The following is an 18,379-nucleotide window of genomic DNA, read 5'->3' on the forward strand; positions in this document are numbered from 1 at the left end:
GATAATATTGGTTGGACTCAGCCTCGCTGAGTAAGGAGTCAAGACCCTTTTTGATTCTCAAGCTATTTTTGGCATCTCTGCTTGGAGGTATGATGCAAGATAGTACTGTGCTATAAAGATTGGATCTAATCTATGTAACAATCGTTTTATGCATACTAATGCCCTTTTTTGTATCTATTTATGTCGTTTTAATACGCTTGAAGTTATCGAGAGGGTTTATGACTGGGACTTGACATAAGCCCACCGTCATTTTTAAATAGTGCTCCGATATTCTATTAGCGATCTTTCCGACATTACTGCGACTAAGGTTAGCAATCTCCCTGTCTCTTTCTTCGAGTTAAATTCTGGATCATGTGATGGGCAAGTCGGTAATAGGCCTTTTGATATATTTTCACAGATCGCTCTACATTTTTCAAAGAATACCACAAATACATTTCTGAGACAGTGTTGTTATTGTGAACAAGGATGTTGCCCACCAGATAACTGGGGGTATATTTAGCGGTATGAATGTGAACTGAAAAATCAAGGTATGTTTAGTACATTTGTAGGAATATTATGTATTCTTTATTTTGTGATGTTTACATTTATGTTTATGCCTTGGGCATATGGACTGACAATAGGTATGTGCACCAAATGCAAATTTGCCTGTCACAATGGCTCTAAAATGCTTCTAATGTTCATATGAGTACTATGATGATGTATGAATTAATAGATTTGTTTGACCATTTGGTGTGGTCATTCTGAGGGATGAGGACATAAACGTGTATACTGTATATATTGTCTATACTTATACTCTCACCATGTCTACGTCTGAATTCCCTTGATATGGGCTTATTAACAGTTAAGCAATTATTGTTTTTTCTTTTGTATGGATTGATGCTAGACAGCATTGTAATGTCTTGTTAATAATAGGGTTATGCAGAATGTAATGTGACTATGTATGTAAAACTTTTTACAAAACTGGCCCTCAAAAATTCTTTAATTTTTTACAGGCTTCTGTTGTTTTTAATGGGATGGTACGATATATTATCCTGAGGAAGGTGTTGGCTACTAATTGATTGCCCACCGAAACGCGTTGATTCACCAGAAAGGGAGAACTACTTTGAGTTTTGGGAGACAACAAATCTGATGGAATATTTATAACAATAATCAGTAATGATCTTTGATCTACCTCTGTAGTTCTTCCGTTGCTAACAGGAATTTTTATTCCCTATTTTTCTGTCCCTAGAATTGGTTTTTGCCATTTATTATACATTTTGTATGTGCATAATGTCAATGTATATGTGATTTCAAATGTATATTTTTTAACGGATATGTCTAACACAAGCCTGAGCTGGTCTTAACTTGTTTAAATAAATTGTATATTTTTACTATATATTTACTATATATATTTTTCGTATTGATTGATTCTGTATTTCATGTGTTGTTTGAAAATGCTACATTAGTGCTTTGTGTTGATACTATTGAGCTGAATGAATGCCTAGGTTTATAGTTACCAACGGGGGACTTATTTTTTTACATTTGTGGCTTGGCACCCTACTCCTTTGGGTTATTGGGTCCCTCTCTTTTAATAGAGGTTCATGTCATTAGCACCAGTTGAACATCCAAAGACATAACTAAGAAACTGAAAGGTGACCAATCAACCTTTTAGAACGGCCCTCCAAAGTGTGACAACAATATTGCTGCACTTTGTAACTTCCGATCTAGAAACAAAAAATGTTGTTAAAATCTTCAATTAGTATGTGGCAAACGCAGCAAATCCATAATCATGAGAAAGACGCTGCTGTCGCAAAATTGCATTAATCCAGTGGACTTGAATTCAATTGCTTGTCAAAATAAAGCCCAGGACTTGAAAGTGATATCCTTGCTGACACAAAGTCTTCTGGTGAACTCAATCCAGGGAGTCACATATTTAAATATGCAAAGGGGGGTACAGCACCCAGAACCATCTGAGGGTGGACCCCTGCAATGTCTAAGAAGGGACTGAGGCAGGAAGGCAGGGATATGATGCATGTGTTTGTCCTTCCACGTAAAAGGTGTTCTGAAGAAACTACAGTCACAGCAGCTCATTCAGAGGTCTCAATCCTTGCAACTAACTGGCAGAATCTGCAGTAGGCTTAGAAGAATGGATGGCCACTACAACATATATGACCAGTTCAAACTCTCTGTCACTGTGAAACTGGGTGATATGAAAACAGACCTTAGAGAGTAGCACAATGTCTGAGACACAGGTATAAACCTGGCTGTAGAGACATGGTGAATGGCAGTATGGCAAATACAGTGTCTATCATCACATTGATGATGGCTCCATCGCCATCTTGGAAAGGAAGTTTCATTCCACCAATTTCAGTGACCATAAAAAGCTCTCTGGTATTGCAGATACTTTGAGAATATTTTGGCATCACGCAGCGGTGTGTGTTTTTATGATGCAGGAGAACCACTAATCGATATGCTGTCAATACCAGTTTCTCATGTCGTTTTGGCTTGTGTAAATGGATGCAAGAAAGAATTCAGGCAGTTTACCAGACAGGTCTTACTCAGGCTCTTATCCATAATACACAGTAGCACAAGGAAAAAAGATTGCATCATGCTAAGAGGCGTTAACGGTGTGTTGGTGGATTTACTTTTCAGTAGGGAGGACAGGTTATAGAACCTCCCCTTAAATATCCTCTAGCTTTCCCCTTTATCTGTGGATCATGTTAGGAGACCAGTAAATCCACTCACCCCTCATCACCGCCCCGCAGGTGCAGACCACCCCAGGGAGTAATTTGCCCTAGCCAGAAAACTAGAAAACTGTGTTCTCAGTCATAATCCCAGAGTAAGGGCCTGATTTAGATTTCAGCAGAAGAGTTACTCTGTCACAACGGTGACGAATATCCTGCCCGCTGAATTATAAATCCCATATTATCCTATGGGATTTATATTTCGGTAGACAAGCTATCCGTAACCTGCCTACCAAAATCTAACTCGGGCCCTAAGACACAATGGCAGTTGTGGCCGGCATGACTTGTGGTGAGTGGGGGCAGGAAGGGGGGGGGGGTCACGTGGGGAGGGGGGTGTTAATTTATATTTTAAAAAAATTATTAAAACGTACCTACGTCTCCATTCCTGTGTCGCGTTTCCTCTCTCTGCTCCGAGTCCCAGGAAGCAGTCAGCCTCCCTCTCCAAACAGTCAGCGCCCACAACAGTAGGCAAGCCACTCCTCCCCTGCCCTGCAGTAGGACCACCCACCCGCCTGCCTCCAACCAAGCCCTTCTGCTTTCTCACAGTGCGAGAAGCAGAAACATAAAATGGTATTCATAATACCATTTTATGTTTCTACTTCTCGCACTGTGAGAAAGCAGTGGGGCGACCCTCCTCCGCCCACGTGGAGGAGCCGCCTCTGACAATTGGGTATGAGTCTGAGAGGGAGGAGGAATCTGGGTTTGCTGCTACAATGGAAAAATCCACTCATCTGGATCACTTCACACGTTATGAGCACACAACAGGTGCGCTATTTACATTATGTGAAGCAAAGGGATCTTACAGAGGGGCACAGGACTGTGTTTAAGGTTATGCTAATCGGCACTTAGTATACAATCCAGGAGACCCCATTTTTATTGCTGCCAGTTATGGTTTATAAGGCACATAATAATCCCCTTACTGACACAATATTGTGTTACAAGAGTGATAAAGCTGGTTCGTTGAGTTCAAAAGCCCTTATACTTCAATAAGGGGGTGGTTAATCTTGAGCTGAGCCTGACCACACCTTTCAATTATTTTTCTGCAAAGCCTTAAAGCTGTTGAAAGGTGCTCAGAGGGGACCATGCAATCCCCGGACCATGCCCTCAGCCTAACTATAGAGCTAAGATGCCTGCACTTGAAATGCCATAATAACTACAACGGACGGTACACCATCTTTGGAACATCAGATCTGCCAAGTGTCAAGACAAAGGCACTATTCAATTAGGCAAACCTTCTCCAGAAAAATGAAATTCTGTAAGAAAATTGAAGACTTCTACAATCAGTTCTCCTTGAAAATGCTCAATATGTCACTGATCTTGTGGAGGCCAATGTAAGCATTATTCTAATTTCCAATGGTGTAAGGTTTGTGGGGTCGAGATCATCTAAAAGAAATCTCTTCTCTGAAGACTCTTCAGTAAGCTCAATAGTAAATGTTGCTCCTCCATGTGCTGTGCCACTGCGCCACGAGATCTATTGAAGATGAGGAGTTTGAAGGAGTAGGGCCCACTTTTGGGGTGCACGTCTTGTAGTTCTCCAACACACTGTTTGAGTCAATACCCGCTAAAGGGATCTCAACCTGACACTTTATCATGTCACATCCATCAGCGCCGGTTAAGTTGTGAATTAGTAGTTGCATAGTTTTATTACTTGGCATAAAGCAGACCGTGAATGGACTGGAATTTCCTCCCACTGTCACCCTTGTTTTGTTTTGAATTTACATTTGACATTTAGGTAATGGATATAGTGAATTTTTGTACCATCACCAAAAGTGATTTGCACCGAAGACTTCCAATACTGTCAGTTCATTCCACAGAGCCACTACATGCTCCTTCTTACACCTGGGAGCACCGCATGTTGCCTTTGATGTGGACAGTATTGACCAAGCAGGAACTTCCTCTGGGGGTCCAATTTCAATTCATGGTTCTCTCTGTGGTTAGTTCGTGGGTGCTGGTCATTGCAGACACAGTCTTGCTTACCTTTAGGTTTGAGGCACAGGTAATCACACTGCCATGCACAGCTAGCTCCCTGAGTAAGGATGAATTCACCCTTAGGTTGAAGTTAAAGTACTTCACATTAGCTCCCTCATCATCTACCTCGAAAAGGATCAACGCCTAAAGAACAGTGTGTTGTTGATGACAGTTGTATGCAAATCAGTCTTGACCCTGCACCCAATGGGAACAGTCCAGCCCGAACTGCCAGGCCAGGTCCTCTGCGAATCTCCTTTGAAATTGAGTCATATTTGGGGATGTTTCCCAGTAGCTGTGCGGCAGTATTTTGAATTGTCTGAAGTTTTTTTTTATATTGCTTTTGCATACCAAGGTAGAGACCACTGCAATAGTTTTACCTGGACCAGTGCCGTAACCACCAACTTTCTGGAATCTGTAGGAATGTATGGCATGATTTTCTTCAGTTTTTGTATCTGGAAACAAGCATCCTAGGACCGGTTTCGGGCTTTCAACCCTCATCAGCCAGAATAGTTTGACTCCAGTGGCATGGAGAGCATGGAACCCACTTCTGGGCATACCCGTCCCACTTGTTCTCTTTGCATTTGTCTTGCAGAGTGGGACAGGTATGCCCAGACCTGGGTCCCGTGCTTTCCATGCCACTGGAGTCAAGCTATCCTGGCTGATGAGGGCTGAAACCCCAGAACCGGTCCCATGATGCTTGTTTACGGTCCAGGGAGGACCTGGCTTGGCAGTTCGGCTGGACTGTTCCCATGAGGCACAGGGTGAAGACTGATTTGCATATGGCCAGGTCTAAACTGGGGTGGCATGGTGAGCAAAAGAATGATGGATTTAATCCAGATCTCTTGCCTGGGGGTGAATGTTTTGATTTGTTCTGCATTCTGTCCATCAATTGTGTGTCTTTTGCAATACATAACAAGCAAATTCATGCTGCAAAAATGTTCGTACAGTGAATGTACTGACCCAAATGGAAAACTGTGCGGATTATTGCCTTAGTTAAAACACTGCAATTATGTAGTTTTGAGGTAACAACGAATTTGTATTTTTGATATGTAATTTTCATTTCTTTATTTAGATTATTTGGTTCAATAGAATGTTTCATAACAGGATGCAATAGCATGATCACAATAACAAGAAGTCACCGAGGAAGAGAGCGGAAAATTAAAACACTATATAACAAGAACAGCCCCATAATGCCAGACCAGAACCGGGTCACAGTAAGTAACAATCCGGACACAGCTTGTTTCATTCTGGGTAGCCCCTACTGAGTGACGGAGCCTGTTTTCATGTATCGGAGATCAACATCATGATTGTTGTATGGTGCGCCATGTGGAGGCAATGGAGAAACCTTCCAAACAAGGATAGACACACGGCGCTGTCCTGATGAGACCCGTGGATTAATTCCATATGGGTCGAATCAATGGCATTTAGACTGGGTTATTATTCCTACCTGAGTCAAAACGTTGGTGTATTCATGTTGGTATTGTGGGTTATAACATGTGGATAGCCTGTGTTGTTCTTATGCAGCTACATGTAAAAATGTAAAGATGTATCACACACTGAGCACTTTTTGCACCCTGCGCCGACTGCACTAGAGTTTGATAGATGCTGTTCAATGTGGATGGAATAATACATTGCATTTTGCAACTTGTAGTGGGCCCTGTAAAGCATTTAATAGTACACTAAAATACCTATAAGAGATTGGTTGTTTTTGGAGTAGTAGATTTCTGGATAAATTTGACCCTTGCGACCACTGGGTTTTTCTAGAAAATACAAACAGTACAGTACTTTCAACACTGAAGAGTAGGAGTTGCTTGGCAGTGTGGTTGTTTCTCAGTAAAGCAGGTGAAAACAAAGACTTTGAAAATATACAGCAGCAAAAATAAAAAACAAAACAAAGAGCATACAAATTATTTGGCTACAAAAATATGGACATAACTTTTTTTTTTTTACATAACTGTTTTTTTAACATGGTACGCTTACACTTCTGCCATTTCCTGCCCTTTTATTACAAATGTTAGTATTACCTAATTTAATGGTCCTCAGTTTACCAACCTCAGAAGGATGAAAGGCTGGACAAGCCGTGCTGGCATTGTAACATATGACCTTCAGTTCACTGGAGATGTCAGAAGAGAACATTAAATAACTAAGCATTTCGTTGAACAAGCGCCAAATCTCAGCATCTCACCATCAGTGCTCAAGTTGGAGTTAGAACAGTAATTTGACCCAGCCCACTCGTTGGGGAATTAGTTCCTATGGGCCTCATTTATGAGGCCTTGCGTCAGTTTTGCGTTTCCGATGCGTCACTTTTTGTGACGAAACGCCGGTGTAAAACATGCCTCCTGTTGCGCACTATTTACAAAGTGACGCGCACTTTGTAAACCCCTGCGCTACATTATACCTGCGTCAGGTATAATGTAAGCAGGGGGGGGCGTTCCCCTATAAAAAGCCTCGTAGAAGTGACGCAGTGAAATCTATGAGATTTCACTGCGTCACTTCCAGGACGCCGTTGTATCAAAATCTGGCGCCTGCCTTACAGCAGGCCCTTTCACTTGATGCTTGCCCCATGTGAAAGGACGCATTGCTGGAGTTGCGTCACTTTTGTGACACACTCCAGCAATGCGTCACTTTTGCGCTTACAGATACGTCAGAAATACTGACGTATCTGTAACTCCTTGTGACATGAAGCGTCATACATTAAATATGACGCATCAGGTATGTCACAAGGAGTGCGCACTGAGAAGTGACGCATCGATGCTTTCACGCAGTGATGGGTAATTTCTCATAAATGAGGCCCTATATCTTTTTGTTGTCTATAGCTTCACACTGCACTGGGTGGAGGATGTTGGTGGCGGTAGTGGCTGCATATTTAATTGGTAAGGCGCTCCAGTTGAAATACTAAAAGGAATGCAATGACAACTGAAGACAGGACATGGCAGACATAAGGTTGATAGCCAGTGAAGGGCATTGAGCCTGAAGATTTGTGCATCCTAAGGAGGGCTGGGTCAATGTTTAGTTTCATAAACCTCTGGAAATGTTACAGCTCTGAGATAATAAACACATCATAGTGTTGCTAAACTTACAGTATGCAGATCTAAGCAGGTGAAATCGGAACCCAAGAGAAATTTCTAAATCCATGAAGAGAAAATGGATATGCGGTGTTATTGTTTACAAAAATCAAGATAGCTACCAGCCCTCTTTGGCAGGGCTTCATTTTCTGAAAATGCATCACCAAAATAAATGCTCATAATTGCCCCTAGTTTTTATCCAGGGAGAAAATGTGGATATCTGCATGAACCCACTGACCAGAACAGTGGTCCCCGCCTTCCGTAAAGTTGTGGTCTTCTTATCTGTGGTCGCAGTGTACATGGAAGGGATTTTTTCCAAGCCTCTTTCTTTACTGTCCATTAGGGCCCGGTGGCTCGATCACCAGGCTGCTGCAGGTCACTCGCACCCCATACCAGCCTTGCCAAAACCGGGTATCTTGTCCACCATGTTGAAACTTTATGTACCGCACGCCAGGACCGTAGTTCCGGAATGTATGAGACATCTGAAAAAACAAGCAGCAGGACAATACCAAGTGAAGGGGAGCTCTACACGTGAGACAAGAGCTCTTGACATAACTGCTAGATTATTTGCATGTTATTTCCCTTTCCTCATTCACCTCCCTTAATCTGCCCTTAGGCTCACATACTCCCTCTTACCTCCCACCAGACCCACAACCACCAGAACTTCTTTTATCCGCACAATTGTCTTCGCTCCTTCCACTCACCTCTTATCTCTTCTTTCTCTTCACACCCTACTCCCCTATAACTCACCCATTAGCCCTTCAACATTAGCCTTCAGTCCTCTGAATCACACCTTACCATACCCACCAATCTCTCACTCTCATCTCTCCATTCCAGCTACTCATTCCCCCTCCACACCATGTCCCTCTTCCATCTTTCCACAAACAGCTGCTTTATATCGCTGATTGCCCTGTTTTTGCCGTTTTTGGCATCATCATCAACTACTCTAATGTTAATGTTGTGAGACTTATTGAGCGCACGAATACCCAGAGATGTCTTGGCGCTATGACTGCAGTATTCACCACCAGAAAATCCGTTCTGGAAAAGCCAATGTTTTAACTTTTTTCTGAAAATAGTGAGGGAAGCAGCCCCTCTGAGCTTGGCCGAAAGCGTAATCCACAATTTTGCGGTACCGTAAGATAAACTTCGGCCACCCCCAACCCGAGATTCGTATTCTTCGCAATTTCATCAGTCTTGCACTTGAGGACCACAACTGTCTGGACGGTTGGTACCAGACGAAAAGATTTCTAAGAGAAAGAGATCCTGTGTTGTTCAGAGCCTTATAGGCTAAACAAAGAACTTTGAACTTAATTTTCTGAGCCGTCGGGAGCCAGTGAAGTCTGCGAATCGCCTTGGAAATTGAGACATATTTGGGGATGTTTCCCAGTAGCCGTGCGGCAATATTTTGAATTTTCTGAACTTTTTTTATTTTGCTTTTGCATACCAAGGTAGAGACCATTGCAATAGTCCAGTTTTGCCTGGAACAGTGCTGTAACTACCAACTTTCTGGAATCTGTAGGAATATATGGCATGATTTTCTTCCAATTTTTTTTATCAGAAAGTGGGAGGCGGAGACAATAGCGTTAGTCTGGTGTGATAAAGCTAGTTTGGTGTCAATCCACACTCCTACATTTTTGGCCTTTTGCACAGGTTTGAGTGCTTCACCCATCTCTGCCGGCCCTCAAAGATGGTCTAGGTTTCAGACTACTGAAGATAATGATCTCGGTCTTTTCAGAGTTGCGCTTCGGACAATGCAATCCCATCCATCTGTTTACTTCCCTCATACAGTTCTGAAATCGTAGAGAGGGCAAGGCTTGATTTCTATATGATGCTATGACTATCTGCGTGTCGTCCGCATAGGACGTCAAACTAAAACCACGTTTTCTATTTACTTTCTTTTTTTTGTAAATATTTTTATTGGTTTGTTTTTTACACATATACACAAAACATATAAATCAGAGAGGCGAGTCCTGCGACATATATATTATACAGAGTTGGACTCAAGGAAGATCCCTGAGGAACTGCTCAGGGCAAAACATATGGCTCTGACTGAAAACTGTCCATTGTGACTGTTAATCTCCCTTCCTTCAGGAAGGAGGCCAATAAAGTCAATGCCATTCCCTGGACCCCCATCAATTCCAGCCGCTGTTGCAACAAATTGTGTTCCTCAGTGTCAAATGTGGCTGATAAATCGAGGAGGACCAGGGCGGCTGTCCCACCTCTGTCCATCACTGTTCTGATTTCCTCAGTAGCATTGGTCAGAGCAGTTTCAGTGCTGTGCTCTTGTCGAAACCCGTACTGAGAGTGATCAAGCAGATCATCCTGAATGAATTGAGATAGTTGCTTATTCATAATTTTTTCAACTATTTTGGTCGGAAGTGGTAGATAGGCAATGGTGCCACATCTAGATTTTGGCACACTGCACTCCTAGCCCTGGTACAGCTCTACTAGGCCTATTCCAGGCAGACTCAGTCATTCGCTTTATACTGCCAATGCACCCTTCTCATACTGTTGCCTTCACACACAATATCCGTCCGTCTCTTTACAAACTCCACCAGCCAACCTCCCTCTCGCCAGCATCCGTGTCAATGAAGGATTCGCCAGACAGAAAACATTGAACAAATTGTTCTAATTGCCTTGAAATCCTATTTATCACAGCATCGTGTCTAGCAGATGCCTCAATATCAGGCCTCCATGAGGGGTAATCTGCTAAATACAAAATCCACATTTGGAACTGCAAAACCAAATAAATATATGCAAAATGGATTAACCTCATCTGCAGGGATACCGTTTGCATCACTTATTTCACTGTATTGTCAGATGTAGAATTCAAATCATTGCTAGAAAGAGGCTCATTAGCTAGATTTTACCTTTCTCACAATGGTGTTATGGATTGAGCAATGGTATTGCAGATTATGAGTTTACAGACTTTTTGTGTTTGATTTGGCCTTTATTTCTGGTGTCATCCAAGATCAGACATTATGTTACGTTGTAGAGTTCTTGAGGTAGGATGATGATGTCAAGGATGGGTATTAGCTAATGATGGAAATGCTGAATTGTGATCCTTTATTAGACAAGGTACAGTTCAACAGAAGGTATGAAGAGGGGTGGTTCAGTTTTTTTCAATGAGCAAATAGTTGATTTAGATATAGAGTAGTGGAAGTGGCTGGAGGAAAGGGGAATGGAAGGATAAAATGACTTGCTGAGAGAACTTGGAGAATATCTCCCTCCCTCTCTCACCTCAAGCATTTGAGGTTGACTAGAAGTGCTTACAATAAACACATTCGAAGATCTAAAGCAGAATACTGTGAGACAGCTAGATGGACCCAAAAAACTATTACAACTTATCAAGCAACCCACAACTCTAACTCCTATTTGGGAGATAAGGGATCATCACCTTGTGGAAACTACTTCTCTGCCCATTTCATGGAAAAGACCAAGAAGATTGAATCAGAACTACATCTTGCCTCCCAACATCTAGTAAACCATTTGCTTTCCAATCTCCTTGCCATTTACCAACTGTGGAGTAACCCCCTTCCAGCTTCTCTACAAAAAAAGTTACCTGGAATGCCTTCAAATTTAGAGGCGAAGTCGACATACTCAACATAATAATATCGCTAAAACTCTCCAACCATTTCTTTGATCCTGTGCCTGCTAAACTTGCCAAAGAGCTAAAATCCTCCATTCTACTTTCCTGGACTAGGATTATTAATGTATAGCTATCCCAGGGCCTGATTCCAGACTGTCCAAAAATAGGACAGGTCGCCCCTATACCCAAAAAGCCTAACGCAGTTCAGTCTGACCTCAACAACTTCCGTCCCATTGCCAACCTACCCACACTAGCAAAGGTCCCAGAAAAATATGTACACTTGCAACGCTGAACATATCGAAAAGTTTAATCTTTTGGATGAATGCCAATCTGGCTTCATAAAGGGGCATAGCACTGAAACAGCGCAAACACTTATTGTTTATGACGCCCTGAGACTGCTTGATCAGAATGAATCATGCCTACTTATACTTCGCGATCTATCCACTGCGTTCGACACGGTCAAACATGACAGCATTATCGGCCTTCTGGAGGCAAGGATAGGGCTATCTAGACCCACTGCAAGCTGGTTTGTGTCATTAAAACGTAACAGATTTCAAAGAATAAAAGTCAATCATACCCTCTCTGATCCAGTCTATATTGAAGTATTTCAAGGGTCCATGCTCTCTCCTACGCTATTCAATTTGTTTATGGAACTCCTCACTGAAATTCTAAAGTATAAATATACTTTATCACATGTATGCTGACGACACTCAATTATACTTGAAAATCTCAGCCCAAGGACATTAAGACTCTCAACCACGCCCTGCTGAAAACCCAGCAATGGCTAACCCACAACCACCTCATGGTCAGTGCCCTCAAAACAGAATTCCTTTTGATGACCCCCACAACTGCTCTGTCCCTATACAGGAATGGCTCCAACAATTTACACTTCTCAATTGTGTCCCAACCACCAATCATACCACAAGATCACTTGGTTTAACTATGGAAAAAAATATCTGAATATGCAAGATGATATCAGAGCAACAAACAGGGGAGCCAACTACCAGCTGAGCATTCTAAAGAAAATCAAACCTTTCTAGCCCCCTGATGATCTTCATATGGCAGTACAATCCCTTGCCATTAGACTTCGGAATTGCTACTTTCACAGGTCCCCCCCAAAACAAGGTTAGCACCATTAACCCCTCCCACGCTCATGACGAGCTCAGCTCGTCATGAGCCACTGTTCTCGTGTGCTCATGACAAGCTGAGCTAGTCACGGCCGTTAGAACGCTCACATGCGGGATAATTCCCCTGCTGTGCTGAGCGTTCTATTGAAACGGGCGTGGCCGTGACAAGCTCAGCACGTCATGAGCACATGAGAACCGTGGCGTGCGCGCCCCCCCCTCGTCCCAGCATAGCAGGGGAATCAGGCCGGCAGCGAAGGGGTAAAGAGTTGGGCTGAACTCGGCAGCTAGACTAGTCATAGGATCTAGAAAATCTGATCGTATCAGTCCAGACCTAAAACTTTTAAACTGGCTCTTGCTTGAAGCAGGGGTTTAGCTGAAAATAGCTGAAAATAACTTGCATGACTCATAAAGCTCTACACCACAGCACTCTCATTTACCTGGCCAATAAACTAGAATGGTCGGGGGGCAGTCGCTCCTTGAGAGGAATCAATTCCCTATTTCTGAAACCGCAGAAGCTGAACAAAAATGCAACATACAATCGTTCATTTTCTGGCCTAGCCCCTAGAATATGTAACTCATTGCCGCCCACAATCAGAATCCAACCCCTCGACTACCACCTTCAAAATAGAAATTAAAAGATTTCTGATTAACAAATATCTCTAATAACAACCATGATGAAAGGTTCTGGATGACTCTAATGTTGATAATATCTGATTATGATTCAACCTGCTTAATGGATGTTCAGCAGTTCTCACTGTTCTTTCTTATAACTGTTTGCCATTTACTTTGTTTGTATAACTTGTCTGCAATTTGTTCAGTGCTCTGATACCCGGATGGGTCATCTACGTGCTTTATAAAACTCTTAAAATAATATATACATAAAAATAAATTAAAAATCACAAGGTTCAGCGATTGCTGAGTGGATAGGGCGCATTTAGTTATGGGAAATCCAGGTTTCTAAAAAGACAAATTAAAGTCTTGCATTGTGTAAAGGTTAGGATGTTTTAATGATAGAGAGACATTCTAGATAGTGTATGGCACTGTGTGGTGGAGTCATAGTGGTTAGGATAAGAAAGATAGGGTACAAGAACAATGGGCAAGAAGAGATTTGCATTCATGAGTAGCAAATTTGTAGGTATGGAATTTCTGTGAATGACAGCTGTAACTCCTTTGGTTTCTTGTAATGGAATGATGCCCAGTGAGAATGTTGTGGCCTGCAGGGATGGCTTGGTTCTTAAAAGGAAACATAAACTACTGGCTACACTATGCAAGCTGCAATTGGTTTAGAAGGCAAGGTTAGCTTTTATACAACACGGGGTTACTGGGAAGCACTTTGGGTGGACTCTGTGTACTGCAAAGGGATTTGACGTTCACAGTCAGGTGTGACAAGTATATCTAGTCATGTTTTTCTCTTTACATTTGTATACTTATAGAATGATTTGCTCCATGATAAGTTCAGAGCTAAAAAGAAGGACTGGATGTTGTGCTTGAGATAGCTAGCATGGATTCCTGGAGCCATGCTGAAAATCAATCAATCTTGTCTCAATCCTGTTCCTTTAAAATGACTGCTCCATAGGCATTAAGATCAGGGTCCTATGACCGCGTCCTGAAAATGGCTTTAGAAAGTATCTTTCATACACTTATTTTCGCTTTCATATGGTCCACTGCCACACCACTTGCAACCCACACACCTGTGCACAGACCTCAGATCTCAGCTGAGCCCCAATACTACACAGACGAAAGCTCACTCTTACCTTCATTGCAAGATAATTCCCATCCTTTGTGTTCTCAAGTAGAAGTGGGTGAAAGAGAAGTGAATCTGACAACATTTCTTGGGAATTTTCTTTAAAAAAATGCGGGAAAAACAAAGTTTTACCAGCCTTTACTCACAATCTCCTCTCGGAGGGCTGACTATTGGGTACTGGGGTCCTGACCTAGAGACAGACCTACCAACTCTTCCTCAAAGATGACCCTAGGGCATCACTGCTTGGGTGTCTGAAAAATGGTGAGAATTATCGAATTATAAGATCTTTTGGCAAACTCTGGCTCGGTAGGGATCTGGCAATGTGTTTTCTTCAAAGAAAATGGGAGGTCTATGTGGAGAGGTGGGCTGCCACAGTTCGACATTGGAGTTCTCATGCATTCAAACTCCACATGCCACCTCTACTTCCACGGAAATATGAGATGTTATTTCGCATGCCATTACTTCGCATATTATTACTATGCGGTTATTACTTAGCAATAACAGTTACTACGCAAGTTTTTACTTTGCATACCATTACTTTGAAAGTGTTAATGTACGCTAAGTAAAAACTTGCCTAGTAGTAAAAATGGTATGCGGAAGAACATGTCATATTTTTTTTTAAGTCTAAAACACAACACTATAGAAAACACACTACCCTCCACATCTAAAACACTAAAACACTACACTACCCTACACTGCTGAAACACCGCTACACTACCATAACCCTAAATCACTACCCCCAGCACTAACATACACATTCCCCTACTCCGCTTCCTACAATCATTCACTACCCATCACAAACCCCCTACACTACACTAAACACTAAAACAGTAAACTACACTACTACACTACCCTAAACCCTAAAACACTACACCCAGCACGACCCTGCCCCTACCCCAGTTCTGTCCCTACTCTCAAACACTACCCTTCACGACCCCCTACACTTTACTACTCTGCACAACCCCCAACACTACCCTAAACCCTAAAACACTACCCTACACTACACTAACCCTACAACACTACCCTAAACCCTAAAACACTACCCTCAGCACGACCCTGCCCCTACCCCCAGTCCTGTCCCAACACTGAAGCACTACCCTGCACGACATCCGGACACTACCCAAAACCCTAAAAAACTACCCTACACCAACCCCACAACACTACCCTAAACCCTAACCTTACACTACCAAAACACTACCCCCTACACTACCCTACACCCAAACACACTACTCTACACTACACCTACCCAACTGCCCCTACTCCCAAACACTACCCTTCACGACACCACTCTAAAACAGTATAACCCTACACAAGTACACAACCCTGCACGACCCTACACAGTCCCTACACGAATCTACACAACCCCACTTACCTCTTTCCACGCGTGGTTCCAATCTTCTCCCCTTCCTGCTTCCTCCGGCTTCCTACGTCCTCAGCAGCAGCAGACCCTGGGAGCAAATGGCCGCCGTGACGAACTCCAAAAGCGGTGCCCGCCCCCTACGCATGCGTTGTTAGTAAGGATACGATGTAACAGCACACGTACTAAAGGCGACGCATTGTTACATCGCATGCGTACTAACGCATGCAAAGTAATGGTACGCGAAGAAATGTCAGCATACTAATAGATGTTTTCTAAGGCAGTGCATAACAACTATTCACAAGAATGAAGAGTCAGCGAACCCTCTAGCCAAAAATGTGATACTCACAGGATGGCTCGTGCACACGGCATAAACACATATTCTATTGCAGAAGGAAGTTCCATGTGTAATGCCCTGCTCAATCAACAAACGAGCTTGGTGGATTCAGTAACAGAAGGTTTATTTGTTGATCTGGTACTCAAACTGCTCTCTGCTCCTTATCTCTCTTTGACAATACTAACAAATGCCTCTCTTGTAAATCATAAGATTATAAGCTTACATTCCACACACATGCATTTCTTCCCCCAACCTTTTTTTCCCAGCAGTGAGAAGAAACAAAACAGAACAAAACAAAGAAAAGTTAAAGGAAAAGAATGGAAACACTGAAAATATGGGCAGGAGGTTTTAATACTTCAGTCTGCCAGGTGGAAGATAGTCATTTATGTAGTGTTTCGTTTGAAGTTGCTAATGGGTGCATTTTAAACATACAATGCGGGAGTGACGCCATGAATTTTCTTATTAGCTAGATATTTTACTTAATTTTTACTTCTTATTCCTTTTTTGGTCGTGATCATTCAAACTCTATTTTAACCCATACTTTCATTAGTACTCATCTGGGTAGTACTATAGATTTTATATTGATTTCGGCAGAAGGCATGCACCTTAGAGTTCAAAATTGTCCCCAAATGCATGAGTGATCACAATCTATTGGTCATCAAATTGCAACTTTCTCAAATAGAGGTGACGATTAGTCGGAAACCAATATATACCAAGAATCAAGGTTTGCACATCAAGTAGGAAAAAATAGACCCTTTAGATTTCAAAGGATAATTAATAGAAATTCATAGTCCATAATGACCCGCTTAGCAGATAGCAAAATTCATCCACTTATTTTAAGGGAATATGAGTTATTATGTGAAGCTATTACAAAGGAACTAACAACATACAGTTCTAATTTAGTGAGTTCCACACACCGCTGGTTAAGTAAAGCTTGTTCTGCTGCCCATAAAATACTAAAAAATGCCTTTAAGTATAAGCCACAAACAAATATTAGAGCCGCCAGGTTACAATACAAGAATGTTTTGGAAGAAAGGAAAAAGGAGATTAGTGATAACGCCTGAGAAAATCTAAATTTGGCAAGTGGTAAACTACCCTTTCTTTTCTGGCCAAATAGGCTCAAAATTGGATGCATTGATCCTTGAGGCTGATTGGGCGGCTCATTTTGGAAACGTTTTCCAGGGAATTGATAGTGGAGTACCCTGAAAGACCTCAACCGGAATACTCTGTATTCTTCCCATCCCTCAGGAGTTCCTTCCTCCAAATACTCTTGAATGAAGATGTTGAAGCCATAAGTCAATCTCCCTTTGGGAAAGCCCCGGCCCTGAAGGAGTTCCAGTGGATTTATTTAAATCAAATGTCTCCATATGGGTTTCTTTGGTTACAAACATTCTCTGGGCCATATGGTCTTTATAGATTTATCTAGTGCCTTTGACCTTGTCAACCGAGAGAAACTCTGGGAGTGCATGGAGGGCATGGGTGTGGAATCGAGTCTCCTTAACATGATAAGGCACCTCCACTGGGATTTGAAGTTATCCATTTGCAATGGCCCTCACGGAGAAACATCATCATATATTGATTCTCCGATTGGGGTCAGACAAGGCAGTAGATTGACCTCCTTCCTTTTTCATTATACATAAATGGAATTTCCAAACACCTAATTCATTTAGGTAGGGATGTGCCTAAGATGGGATTTCAAAATATTCTGAATTTCTTGTATGCAAAGGATGCGATCCCTGTGGCCCGCACAGCAAATGGCCATCAGAGCTTACTGGATGGTTTTTCTAACTTCATGGAGGGTTTAGATTTAAAAGTAAATTACTCCAAATCATATATTATGACCTGTAGCCCCGTTGGTTAAAAAACAAAACAAAATATTATGGGTGGACACTTTCTGGACAAGTTTAGGGATTTCAATTAATTGGAGGTAAACTTTTAGAATGTCTTGTTCTTGGAACCCCTCTTGCAATTGAAAGTCCAACAAATTATCAGGATTATGGAAAGTATTTTTCATATTATGTAGTATTTTCTATTCACAAATTAAAGCAAAAACCAGTAGCGGAGCTTATAGCATTATTACAAATCTGAATGTGTTTCAAGCGACTTGTATGGTGCAGGTGTGTGGGGGCTCTGTAAGCTGAAGAGTTACACATTTTTGGAAACAGTTTCACCCACAGGCTGTTGGTTGTTCCAAAAAATGAGAGTGAAACAATGTTTTCGTGAAACTAAGATGACTGAAAGACTAGAAAGGGCAACAAAAATGCAGTCTGTAGAAGCTTATATTCAAGTCTCACTCTACCCTATTTAATTTGGTTTCAGAACCCATGTCGTCTTTTTCTCATTAATTTTAAGTTGAATATGATCCATTTTAAGGTAGCCTTTTCAGAACAATGTCCTTGGTCTCGTGATTTACCGCCTTGCAGATGCAATAATATATAGCACATGCCACTTTATAATGTTTTGCGCTTT

At 42.0% G+C, this 18,379-nt stretch overlaps 1 protein-coding gene across 1 annotated transcript in view; it reads right to left on the reverse strand.

Moving 5' to 3' along the window:
• LOC144752444 (uncharacterized) overlaps positions 1-18,379 on the reverse strand; it is a 351,451-nt gene that overhangs the window by 60,016 nt on the left and 273,056 nt on the right. Inside the window, exon 15 of the mRNA XM_078640371.1 lies at positions 8,090-8,238. Within this exon, the coding sequence (XP_078496497.1) occupies positions 8,090-8,238 (149 nt within the window). The remainder of the gene's footprint in view (positions 1-8,089; positions 8,239-18,379) is intronic.

The sequence above is a fragment of the Lissotriton helveticus genome, chromosome 5_1, assembly GCF_964261635.1.
Source record: "Lissotriton helveticus chromosome 5_1, aLisHel1.1, whole genome shotgun sequence".
NCBI classification, from domain to species: domain Eukaryota; kingdom Metazoa; phylum Chordata; class Amphibia; order Caudata; family Salamandridae; genus Lissotriton; species Lissotriton helveticus.